The sequence below is a fragment of the Capsella rubella genome, unplaced genomic scaffold (assembly GCF_000375325.1).
Source record: "Capsella rubella cultivar Monte Gargano unplaced genomic scaffold, Caprub1_0 scaffold_4, whole genome shotgun sequence".
Classification (NCBI taxonomy): domain Eukaryota; kingdom Viridiplantae; phylum Streptophyta; class Magnoliopsida; order Brassicales; family Brassicaceae; genus Capsella; species Capsella rubella.
Window position 1 is genome coordinate 9,918,547 of NW_006238920.1, and position 12,426 is coordinate 9,930,972.

Here is a 12,426-nt window from a genome sequence, read left to right on the forward strand (position 1 = left end):
ATATAGATATAGCCAGGAAGATGCAAGTTATATATAGACTCATCACGGGAATGTTTATGCTTTTACATTTTGTTCTCTCAAATAGTTTATATAAGGCACAAATTTTAGATAGTAAACTATCAAACAAAGAAAGAAAAAGAAAGAAGAAGAAGAAGAAGGATCGACGTTTGCAGAACGGATATGGAGAAGAAGGTGGCATTGGTGATGGCATTGATGTTGCTTATGTCTACGTTGGTTTCCGCTGAGGAATCACCATCGATTGGACAGAGGATTGACTCTGCCGCAACCAGCGTTTCCACATTCTTCAATGACCATGCCCGTCCTGCCGTCGAATCCGTCACCTCAGCCTTCGAGTCAGTCACCTCCACCTTCAAATCCGCCTACGACTGGTTTCATGATAGAGCGAAGTATGTTTTCTAAATCTTTCTCCTTTACTTTCTAATTTACATATTACTTTAACGTTATGCAATTGCAATGCTGTCTTTCTTGTTGTTGTAACGTTTAGAAAAGTAAATAATATTTCCATAACTATGTTTTGTTTATAATTTGTAGGGATTTGGGACTCTAAAAGATCTGTAATCTGTTTATGAGCGAAGGAAGAGGTTTGAAAACATTTTCAGCGATTACAGTTTCATCTCCATGTACCACTTTATTTAAAATTAAAATTATAAGAAAAAAAAGTTGTATATTAGTCTTTTTAACAAGTATACAACTACACATAAAATGAAAGCACAGAAACAAATCAAACAAATAGCACCTATATCAATACAACAAGCAGATAATAATGATGTTTACAAAATTTACGAAATTTGAAAGAAGAAAAAATGTAATCAATTAAGAGGAAGAGGAGGGAAGAGAGTGGTTGGCAAGGAAGTGGGTGAAGAGGAAAAGAGCGAAACGAGGCTGAGATAACGGCACCTCATGCCCCGCGGTTCTCACCGTCGCGTACGTTAGCAAGCCATCCTCGTAAACCTGACTCCATCCTCCTACTTGGCCTTGTGAATGGTACCATGGATACCACCTTTTGCTGCTCCTCAATCTCATCGCATTTATCGAATGCCTCGTCCCACTTAGCGGCAAAACTGCGTCCGAGTCCCCACTATAAAATATTTAAAGGTTTAGAAATCTAAGATATAACAAAACATATACATGATTAAAAAATAAAAAACTATACCTGAAGATCCAAGTGCGGAGATGAGCTTGAAGAAGATTCTTGATAATGGGAAGCATGGATTTGGGTGAGTCTTTCCAATTCTTTCGTATCGCACGACTGCAAGGGGTCCAAGGAGTACTGCGGTTGAGGCGGGCATGGAAGGATTTGTGTACGTTGGGATCGTTCATATACTTGCGTGTGTATCTTACAACACACTCATCGTTCCCTCTAAATCGCCAAGCTTGCGTCCACTCGTTTGATGATGATTGCGTGGTGCATGCAGGGATATTGATGTTGTAAGGGTCGATGTCACCAAACTCAGAAAAGGCTTGGTTCAAGGCGGCGTTGCAGTTTGGTTTGGGGAAGAGGATGCTGTCGTTGAGACACCATTTGGTCAGGTCCTTATAGCTTTCGTCTGATATAAGCCCGTGGTTCCACCAGTAGTCACGCATCCCTTTGTTGTCATTGTAATCGTCCACGAGAGGATTCCCCATCTTTAATTTTATAACAATATACAAATCATTCATTCAAGTATTCAAAAGATTCCTAAATGTGTATAGAAAATAAAATCCTTACCAGAATCCCTTTTAGATTGATGATGGGGTTTTTGACACCCTTGTTCCGGTTGACGATCAGTTGAGCTAGCTCCGGGATATAATGGCCTACACAATATAATCACCAAATAATATCGTACGTTAGTAACCATCAAGCATATCACCCGTATGTATATAGTCCACTCATAACGATACAATCTTCGTATTCATATGGTGTTTCACTAGTCAAGATTCAAGAACACTTTGGTCATAAAAGAAAAGTCAACTGGGTTGTTGTTGATCTTTTCTTCTTGTTACACATTTTACAAAACCATTTATTATTTCTCTAAAATGATAATTTTCCTAGTCTTTTCCAAATTTTTTCAAAGAGATTTCGGTTGATTCGTAATTGTAATTGTCACAGATTTTTTTTTTTCCTTTTTTAAGTTGGGAATATCTGGTTTTTAAAAATGCACATGCATCGTGCAAAACAATATACATGTATGGACGGGAAGTGCATATCGTGTCCTATGGGCAAACAGTTATATCAATATATTAAAATTATCAAGTCAACAACCAAAACCATTTGGTTCAACTGCTTAATATTTGTAGAAGAATCTCACATGACTAATATTTATTAAATAAAAAATGTAACAGTGAATATGAAGGAAGAGAAGAGAGTACGTACCAGCGTAGCTCTCGCCGGCGATGTAAAAAGGCCTTTCCTTATACTCAGGGAACCTCTCCATCCATCTCACCAAGAATCTGTATGCATCCTCCCCTGTTACTCACATCACATTTGGGTTTATATTAATTAATAATAATGTTATAAGTACTAATTGTGACATTTTCATCATTGTAATTATGAAACTACATAGTACCTGTCCTCTTGTCTCCCACGGTTAGTTCGTCTGACGAAGTGTTTGTGTAAGAGAAACCTACTCCCGCCGGTGAGTCCAAGAACAACACATTTGCCACTGCACAACAATATTATTCATTGAATTATGAAATTATGATTACGAACAAACTTGATAGTAGAGAATTTGCTAATCAACATTAAAGATTATATAGAGTACCTTTGTTCCAAGCATAGATATTAAGACGAAGAGTCTTTCCGTCCGGATTAACCCGAAAGGGACCAATCTCCTCAGAAGCACCGTAGGCAATGGAAGAGCATCCTGGACCACCATTGAGCCATAGGACTAACGGCTTGGTGCCGCTCGGCCTAGGGGCTTCGGTTAACCAATAAAAGAGAGCACGTCCAGCCGTTGAGTCAACAGTGACGTAGCCAGAGAATTGAGAGAAATTGAGGTTAGGAGGTTGGCCTGGCAAAGAGATGATCTTGTCCTTCATCTTTTGCACCTTATCTCCATCATCGCTACTACTTACTTGGTCTAATAATGCAATCACCATGCATACTAAAAACACACATTGATATTGTTTTTTTGTGATCATCATCAAAGAAAGAGACTGTTTAATTCTTTCTTTTTTTTCTTTAGTTTCTTGGGAGTCTCTCATTTTCCACCTTGATGATTTTATAGTATAATTTGGCAAACGAGGGTCGTTGTCAACATATGCAAGTTTTAAGTATTATTATATGTGTGGTGTATTTAATATGTATAATGTACTATTAAAAACTGTTGATAATTATGCATATATAGTCAAATTAGCTTACTTGTAGATGGAGTATATTGACTACTCTCTAGTTTCTTACACATTATTGTTTGTTTTCTGATTCATTGGCATCTTGTATTCGTATTTCATCTTGAAAGTTATAGCTCATGTTTATATTTTATTCATTTATATATATCTATAATTTACATGTATAATCATTGTTAAAACAGTAATCTTCTCTGTTCATGTTACAGGTTTCATTATTTGAAGATTTTTTATTGATATAACTTGGCCTTTGACTAATCAAAAGCTCGATAAAGCTTGCTTACACCGTAATTTAATAATTCATGTATATCACATGGAGACGTGTAGACATATATATATCGTCTCTGCAGGGATGAACTTTTAATATAAAGTCCTTATAAATGATATATCCATTATAAAATACGATCAACGACAAATACAATTAGTTAATCGAGTTGGTTTAATTGGTAAGCCGATTTTGTTTGGCATTTTATGGCTTGTCCGTACATATATTTTCACCTAATACCGATCTTGCTTGGACCATAGCCTCTAATTTGGGTTATTTTTGTCTTGCTTTTGTTGTTTTTATCTTTTTTATAATTATTTTTCAACAAGTGAGGTATATATTGATATTTATAACATGCTTTTCTATTACATCAATGGATAATAATTAGTTTTTTTTATTAAAAAAAAAATTATTGCAAAGAGATGTTTACAAGGTGAGCAATCCCAAAGAGGATCATGTGCATCTAATTAAATGCATTCCCTAAATAATTAGACATTCATTTCCTAATATTAACGTATTGAAAACCATGTTCTTACTCGTTTTCTTGTGTACCAAGAAAGGCAACGGAAAGCCTTAATTCAATATGTAGCAGCTAAGCAACACACACACACACCGACAGACAACACTCATTATTATTTTCATTTAATATTCAATTTACACAAAGCTTTCTGAATAAACAATGAACCAGAGAAGACGACACTGAAGTGCAAATTATCATCAGCATTTCTTAGTAGGAGATAGACACAGAACCTGAAGGGTTGTGTGTTGGTAGTACCAATGAACTGGTAGCTGATAATGTGAAAAAGATTTCATTGACTCTTATTTATACACTTGCACAAATACTTTGGTAATATCACAGTGTCTTCTTAAATTTACATAGGCAATGGCTTGTTGTCGAGAAACGACTGGAAAAGAAGAAAACCTCTACGAGGACGGTGAAGAGGCACCTCATGTCCTGCTCCATGTATTGTCACCAGAGTCAGCCCTTGGTAAACTTGGCTCCACCCACCTACCTGTTGTTTCCCTTATACATTAGTTTAGTCCCACGGATAGAAAGACAATGATTCAAAGGAAACAGAGTATATTTTGTTGTTGTTTTTCGACCTGTCCATTGTCGTTCCAAGGATACCATTTGGATACTGGTTGTAACTTGAGGGCCCTAATGGAGTATCGTGTACCAGTAACGGGAACCACTGAATCAGTGTCTCCGCTGGATCCAAATGTACGGGACAATATATCAATCATGGTATGGTACCAAACAAACAGGTACAAGACAGTGATAAAAAGGAGATTTTGTTACCTGAAAACCCATATCCTGAGGCCTGCAGCGATGAGTTCCTTGTAGATTGGAAGCATAGATAGAGGAGAATCTGCCCATTTCTCTCCAACAATGTCACTAAAACACACACAATTATGTCACTGCACATGGATGGAAACAAGAGAACTTTTCTTGTAAAATTTGATACAGATTAATGTGTTATTTACCTGCAACCTTTCCATGAATAAGCAAGTCCTGTGATATTAGCATGCATAGCCTTTTGAACCTCCGGAGAATTGAAATACATGCCGGAGTATCTCTCTGTGCAAGGGTCATATGCTCTCCACATCCATGGCTGAGTAAAAGAAAAAACTTGGCAAGATCAGAAATTTGTCAAATCTTGGTACCTATGGACTGTGCCTTGGTAGCATAACTTGGATCTATAGACGCAGCCATAAAGCAAATCAACTAACAATGAATTGGCATCAAGAAGCAGAGAGAAAAGAGAGAGAATCTGAAAATTTCTCTGCAGTCCAGGTATCATGTAATCGTCGCCACTCTACCTACTTGGACTACCCTAAGAATCTATTTATTGAAATGAGAATTGAGAAATAAGGTCATTTGAATTTGGTAGCACAAAAAGAGGCTCTAATACATAGCCAATTATGCACTTTAAAGTTGGTAGCCAATTCTGCATTGTGAAGTTGGAACCTTTTAATGACCAAACTACATTACTTGAGCTGGGAATAGTAGTTAAAGGAAAATGATGGGCAGTGATCAGAAACTCACATGACGGACCCTCGAGAAGCGTGACCTAAGAGCTGCAGCCTCCTTCGTACAAGTGATAGTGTAAATGCTATATGGATCAATCTTCCCCTGCTCCAAATCTGCAGCTTTCATGGCATTGCTGCATTCAGGGGATGGGTGCTCAGATGATACAAATTCACATGTGATCCGTAAGTTGTGGTAAGTGAGATCAGATATCAATCCATGAGTCCACCAATATTCAAATAAACCCACGAAATCATGATAGTCATCAATCACAGCATTCCCCACCTAAATAAGAAGAAGAAACTCACTTTGATCACACACACACACACAAAAACATGGTTTGTTCAAAATGGATCTTGGTGCTTTTTTTTGCTTACAATGAAGCCTTTGAAGTTGATAAATGGATTGCGCTTCTCATAAACAATTTGTGACAACTGAGGAACATAATGACCTGAGAAGAAAAGTGAATATGCTTAGCTAAGACCAAAAAAAAGAAGAAGAAGCAAAAGGTCTTCAATTGAATCGAACCAATGATAATAACCTGCATAGCTTTCTCCAGCAATGTAGAAATCTCTGTGCTTGTATTGTGGAAACCTCTCAAACCATTTCAAAAGAAACACATACGCATCTTCAGCTGGAAACAAAATAAACAAAAAAATCATGAAATGGTTGATAAATCGAATCAAATCTAGAGAGAAAGAGGTCAAAGTTTACAACTTTACCAGTTCTCTTGTCTCCGGCAGTGTACAAATCGGAAGTGGTATTCGAATACGAGAAACCAACACCAGCTGGAGATTCGAGAAACAGCAAATTCGCCACTGCCCAATATATAAAATTGTTACTTTAAGGATTTAAAAGTGAGAAATGTAGATAGAAAGGAGAGAGAGATAGAAAGAGAGATTACATTTGTTCCAAGAGTAAGGATTGTGGTAAAGGGTTTTGCCATCAGGATTGATTCTAAAAGGCCCGATTTCTTCAGCAGCCCCGTAAGCAAGGGAGGAGCAACCAGGGCCACCGTTGAGCCAGAGGACGAGTGGCTTAGATTCGGGGTTTTGACTCGGTGGTGACTCAGTGAGCCAGTAGAAGAGTGCTCTGCCTGCTGACTCGTTGACGGTGATGTAACCAGAGAAGTGAGAGAAAGAGACATCGTTTGGTTCACCGGGAAGGTGATAGATTCGGTCCTTTTCCTGTTCGTCTCTCCAACAAGAAGCGTAGTAAGGGAGAAGAATGAGGAAGAAGAAGAGAAGGAATCGAGCCATGGAGGATGAGTGAGTGATGAGGGTGAAGATTTCAATGTTTTGATTACAAAATCATTTGTATAAAATAAGGTAAGAAAATGTGGTGGTGGGAGAGTTTAATAATGGCCGTTAATATAGAACTTTCTTACAGCATTGACTTTTTTTAACTACTTGCCACGATGACCTTGCGAATCCCATGTCCGTATCATCATCCGTTTACTAGCGTCATCGAACTTTCATGTTTGTTACAATCTTTTGTTTTGATATCCTAAACTAGATTAGAGTCTGTCTAGTAGACCAGAGAAATCATATACGAGCACTACATTAGAAATAGAAAGTAAAATGTCGCAAATAAAAAACAAAATAGAAGCCATACAGTATGTGAAAGCGTTGTTGAAGAACAAAACATGGGCATCGAACGCACCAGACCACTAAAAATATATTTTTGCACTTTCCAAGTTTGTTTGTAATTTTTTCTTACCAAAATCACCAAAAAAAGAGAGTATGTGAGTACATTCATGCCCAATCATTTGACAGATAATACTTAGAGTTGTAGGACATTTGTTTGAGCTTGCATGGTTTTAGTCTATTTCTGTGTACTGAGTCTGATAGAGAGGTCCAAAAAGAACAAGTTTTTGGGCAGATTAATAAGACTCCTTTTAGGGATTTTTCAAAGACAATAGATGGATGGGAAAAAATTTAAGATTCATAAATACAAGGGAATTAGGAAAGTGGGAAGATAAGTGTCCCTAAACAATAGTAAAACATTAAGAAGACACATTTCCTTCAATTATCAAGATATGGTTGAGTTTCACGTCTGAGCTCTTCCGGCAAGCGACGAAGAAGAGATTCTTCATCAGTGCCCCTGACATTTTTCCAAAGGGTTTTCTCGTTTTCCTTAATGCGTTTCTTAAGATCTTCTGGTAGTTTCCTAAATGTCATCCATGCTTCTGTGTCTTTCTTTCTCTCGATCATTTCGTCTGATCTGACGGTACTTGTTAGCAAGTATTTCTATGACCACCAAATTAAAAGGAATCCATCAGTTTGACGTACGACATCAAAATAAATGTAGAGTCGCTTGTGGTACGTATGAGCATATTATTACCTGAACGTTTCCAATAAGTACAGCAACCAAGAATAAACCACAAGCGCATATGACGATAGCCAAAAGAATATCTGTTGCCGAGTTGCCTGGCTTCAGGCTTTCGCCAAACGTACTGTATTCATTAAACACAACGTTGAGCACAACATATATCATCTTTTTTTTTCTTTTTTCACAAGAATTTGAGAGATTTTAGATGTACAAACCTAAGATTTCGAAGACCCCACCAAAAGCAGTAGAAGAACTTCTTTGGAAAATTCCTTAGATTAATACTTCCCACCTCAGACTTCACCACTTCACCGTACATACCGAAGTCGTATATCGTTTTGTTTTCGAGCCCGACCAAGTATTTGGATGGTCTTGGGATTTCCGCAGATTCTCTTATTGGGCATGAATTTTTCAGGAAAACACTGTTGTTTTCACCATCTACTAAATGTGGACAATACAGCTTCGTGACATTGCCAGGTCTCTGCCAAACAGTGAAATTCCCAAAGCCAGGAGACATAGTCTTATTCACCCAAAAGTTATGCCAGCATATGCTTAGCTTTTCAATTCCAGTAACGTACCAGAACGCCCCAAACACCTAGCCAAACATCACATATATATATATTTATAAATTGTAACAACAATTCTTATTATGTCGTACATATAACAAAAGAATAGCAAATTAAAGACTTACATAACTGCACATCAGGAAGAGCAAAAGGTTCAAAAGAGCTCCAATCCACTTTGATTCTGATATTGTAACAGTGGTTTTTGTCACAATTCTGTAAATCGGATAGATGCGAATGATCCTTGGTATATACTGAACAACTATGGTCCACTTGAGTACTCTATTTGTCACGAGATTGTTAGACCACTCAGTACGGACGAGGAGAACCATCACCTACAATATTTTGCATTAAAACAATATCTCTCAAGAAAAGAAAGAATGCACGATAAAGTAAAAGTAGAGATGTCACAAAGGAAGAGAGAATAATGCCGTACGTACCACAGGAATGGGGAGAAGAGAAACAATGTCAACAATAGTGTAGAAGAGTTTACTTCTTTGGCTCATCTTGCCTCTCAAAGATGTTTGAGAACGAATGATTTGATACGCATAGATTATGTCAATCAAGATACGAAGGACACAAACTGTTGTTCTAAGCGTTTCGTCGAAACCGATGCATAATTTTAGATAATCAATTTCAGGAATAAAGAGAAACAGAGGATCAATAGCCAAAGCAACCACACAAACTAAGAGAAAGGACTTCCTCCAGTATTTGCTCCACTTTTCAGAGGTTTCTATCTTCTCGTAAAAACCATTCCCAGTACCCGACCTGTTTCATCAAGATATATCACTACAACTACAAATTTTCAAAAAAAGTAAACAAAATGTATAAGTTATATATTAAAACTAGCTACCTTGCAGAACTAGTCATCTGAATATCCATGTTTGTATGAAGTTGCCTTCTTGATCTGCTCACTATGTATTAGACTAAAATCAGAATCATAAGAGAAGACTGAGAACCTGAATTCATTTATATAAGAAATCAAGAGAGAAAACAAAACATGACAGTGGGAATATATTGCCAAAGCTTATCCCATTTCCTCAGAAGCTCCAAAACTGTGGGCGATGCAGTTTATTCAACATCGACGCCTACGATTTAAGACGTCTTCTAGCTAGTTGTTCTACCTCTTCTGTCCCTTTCCCTGAAACTTACAATGCCTTTATTCTTTACTTTCAACTTGCCAATGCCTTTATTCATATATAAGCCAATTTTTTTATTTGCAACTTGCCATTTTGGTTCCGAGAACCTTTTCATTTTAATTTTAAATTTTTTCCTTTTTTTCTCATAAATGATTTTTATTGGATATCAATTATCCCACATGACACATCATACAAAGGTCTGAACTACTGGCGCCCCTGACCCAAAAAAAAAAAAAACTACGTGCAAGCCCACAACACTGGTGATTTATTTAAAGGAAAAAAAGAAGTTCTACTTGAACAGTAAAGAGAAGAAAACTAATCTTTTGCCATGCGTCCACATAAGTACGTGTCAATAAACTGGATATAAGCAAAGATACATGTCGATGCGCTGTTTGACCACCCATTGCGGGGATAGACTACTCCTACAAAAGAACCGAACATGGATTCTTGAATTATTGCATCAAAGTAATGAAATTGTTCTTGGCTCGAAAGAAGGGAGTCAAAGTGCTTGACTTTATAAAAGAGTCTGCTTTATTGTCTCCGTTTACTTTTCTCCCTGTCCTAAGCCAATTGTTTTTTGACCATATTACATGCATTATGTTACTTAACTTTGAATAAATGTTAAGAGTGTAGCTAATCAGCTTCTTTTGCATTTTTACTAGTCTAAAGTGCATCCAAAAAGAAACGCTGATTAAATTACCTTAAGAGTGTAGCTTAGCTAATCAGCTTCTTTTTCTATTAAGTTTTTGCGTTTGAGAGGCTTTCTCAATTCAACAGTGTAAGAAACTATTATTCCACCTCATTTTTTGTGGTTAATTTTTTTCTTAAACTAACTAAAACATTAATTTTTAGTGGTCAAGTCCAACTAATGTCTAAAATAAATCGACATTAAAAATTCTAAATTTTGACTTTGGATCAGGTATTTCAGATTTTTGGATATTCGAATTTAAGAATATAGCATCATTCAAATATTTCTTAGTTTCAAATCAGATTAGATTTGGGTACATTCGAGATTAAATCGGATTCAGATATTCAACATATTAAAAAATGATTAAACTACTTAAATAAATTTCTTTAAAATTTTCGACAATGGGAAGATTTTTTGTTATTTAATTATTAATTTAATCTTAAAATAATTAGTATTTTGGTTTATAAAAAAAAAACAATAAAAAAAAATGCAAGCTTTTAAAAAACAAAAAAAAAAAAAAAAAAAATTTAAACCAAAATACTTTTTATAATTGTTTAGATATAGATATTTGGGTTATATAAAATTTAAATATAATTATACAAAAAAATAAAAAAGATTTTAGATATTTTGAATATTTATTCGGTTGTCCGCTTGAATCGGACTCTGATTTGGGTGTTCGGGTTTTGACATCTGAAACTGTTCAAATATTCTAAACACTTTGGATTCCGTTAGATTTTGTTTTTTTTTTTCTTATCGGGTTCGGTTTAAGAGCTTGGGCTAGCCTTGAGTCCAGATCCAGAACTTAGCTAATGGATGGGCCTCTTTGGGTCGAGAGAGTTTAACAACTTGTGCGATTGATTAATAATGGCCGTTATAGTAATTGTAGTGTCTTTACAGCATTGACTTTTTATTTTTTTGATAACCTCTTTTATTACCTCCGTATCAACAACAATCTTTTTCTAGTTTTGCATGCATGCATGATACTTGTCTATTACCAAGTATATTTTACACTTTCTAAGTTTGTTTGCAAAATTTCTTACCTAAAACACAAAACTAAAGTCCGTGCACACATTCATACCCAATCATTTGACAATACATAAAGAGAGTTCAGATTTGTAGGACATGTTTGAGCTTTCATGGTTAAAATAACTTACATGGAGTCATTGTCTGTGTACTGAGTCTGATAGCTAGAAGTCCCAAAAGCACAAGTTTTGGGAGACTGCCTCTTTTTGGAGTTTTTTTTTTTTTTAAATTCATTAGATAGAAGGATACAAAGAGAATAGATGGAAACCACAACCACAAAACAGTAGCAAATTCAAGACTTACATAACTCCACAACAGGAAGAGCAAAAGGTTTAAAAGAGCTCCAATCCACTTTGATTCTGCTATTGTCGCAGTGGTTTTTGTCACTGCTTTGTAACTCGGGTATATGCGAATGGTTCTTGGTATATACTGAAAAGCTATGGTCCACTTGAGCATTCTCTTTGACACCAGATTGTAAGACCCTTCATAACGGAAGAAGTGTAAAACCAGTGCCTGCAAGATTTTGTATTGGAACATCACTCAAAATAATTAAAATAATAATAATAATAATAATAATGCACGTAGATGTCACAAAGGAAGAGAGAATAATACCATATGAATGGGGACAGCAGAAACAATGTCGATAATAAAGTAGAAGTATCTTTTTCTTCGGCTCATCTTGCTTCTCAAAGATGTTTCAGGAAAAAAGATGGCGAACCAACATAACAAGTCAATAATGATACGAAGGGAAGCAACTGTTTTTCTAAGCGTTTCGTCAAAACCGATGCATGATTTTTGATAATCAATTTCAGGAATAAAGAGAAACAAAGGATCAATAGCCAAAGAAACCGCACAAACTATCATAAAGGACTTATTCTTCCAGTTTTCAGGGGTGTCTATCTTCTTGTAAACCTTCTTGAAGAATTCTTTTACACCATTGCATCCATGCTCAGTACCCAACCTGTATGAACAAGATATCACGAAAAAACAAATAAATATATATATATATATATATATATATATATATATATATATATATATAGTAT

The 12,426-nt window shown here is 36.0% G+C and overlaps 5 protein-coding genes across 9 annotated transcripts in view; 1 reads left to right on the forward strand and 4 right to left on the reverse strand.

Moving 5' to 3' along the window:
• The first annotated feature begins 66 nt into the window (after window positions 1-66).
• On the forward strand, window positions 67-649 carry LOC17888375. Its single transcript, XM_006295432.2, has 2 exons — window positions 67-407; window positions 553-649. Exons 1-2 carry the CDS (start codon window positions 181-183, stop codon window positions 566-568), a joined length of 243 nt encoding a protein of 80 aa, XP_006295494.2. The 5' UTR covers window positions 67-180; the 3' UTR covers window positions 569-649.
• A 16-nt stretch (window positions 650-665) lies between these two features.
• LOC17888097 (serine carboxypeptidase-like 28) lies at window positions 666-3,172 on the reverse strand. The gene is made up of 6 exons (XM_006294102.2): window positions 2,763-3,172; window positions 2,568-2,663; window positions 2,375-2,467; window positions 1,730-1,815; window positions 1,175-1,647; window positions 666-1,099 (listed from the first exon to the last, which is right to left on the reverse strand). The coding sequence occupies exons 1-6, from the start codon at window positions 3,142-3,144 to the stop codon at window positions 835-837; spliced, it is 1,395 nt and encodes a 464-aa protein (XP_006294164.1). The 5' UTR covers window positions 3,145-3,172; the 3' UTR covers window positions 666-834.
• Window positions 3,173-4,310: 1,138 nt separating this feature from the next.
• LOC17888129 (serine carboxypeptidase-like 26) lies at window positions 4,311-6,939 on the reverse strand. Its single transcript, XM_006294140.2, has 9 exons — window positions 6,544-6,939; window positions 6,362-6,457; window positions 6,181-6,273; window positions 6,017-6,090; window positions 5,658-5,924; window positions 5,096-5,223; window positions 4,911-5,006; window positions 4,715-4,820; window positions 4,311-4,623 (listed from the first exon to the last, which is right to left on the reverse strand). The coding sequence occupies exons 1-9, from the start codon at window positions 6,896-6,898 to the stop codon at window positions 4,483-4,485; spliced, it is 1,356 nt and encodes a 451-aa protein (XP_006294202.1). The 5' UTR covers window positions 6,899-6,939; the 3' UTR covers window positions 4,311-4,482.
• A 602-nt stretch (window positions 6,940-7,541) lies between these two features.
• Window positions 7,542-9,678, reverse strand: LOC17888984 (probable cyclic nucleotide-gated ion channel 12). Of its 5 annotated transcripts, none has more exons than XM_023784185.1 (7): window positions 9,536-9,678; window positions 9,384-9,437; window positions 8,971-9,298; window positions 8,659-8,865; window positions 8,186-8,562; window positions 7,983-8,094; window positions 7,542-7,888 (listed from the first exon to the last, which is right to left on the reverse strand). In XM_023784185.1, the coding sequence occupies exons 2-7, from the start codon at window positions 9,410-9,412 to the stop codon at window positions 7,664-7,666; spliced, it is 1,278 nt and encodes a 425-aa protein (XP_023639953.1). In that variant the 5' UTR covers window positions 9,413-9,437; window positions 9,536-9,678; the 3' UTR covers window positions 7,542-7,663. The 5 variants fall into 5 exon arrangements, with proteins under 5 accessions (XP_023639953.1, XP_023639954.1, XP_023639955.1 ...); XM_023784186.1 differs by having other exon boundaries at window positions 9,384-9,444; XM_023784187.1 differs by having other exon boundaries at window positions 9,531-9,678.
• Window positions 9,679-11,449: 1,771 nt separating this feature from the next.
• LOC17889200 (probable cyclic nucleotide-gated ion channel 12) overlaps window positions 11,450-12,426 on the reverse strand; it is a 1,318-nt gene continuing 341 nt past the window's right edge. The window contains exons 2-3 of the mRNA XM_006296505.2: window positions 11,993-12,341; window positions 11,450-11,893 (exon numbers count right to left, since the gene is read on the reverse strand). Of these exons, the coding sequence (XP_006296567.2) occupies window positions 11,498-11,893; window positions 11,993-12,341 (745 nt within the window). The 3' untranslated portion in view covers window positions 11,450-11,497. The remainder of the gene's footprint in view (window positions 11,894-11,992; window positions 12,342-12,426) is intronic.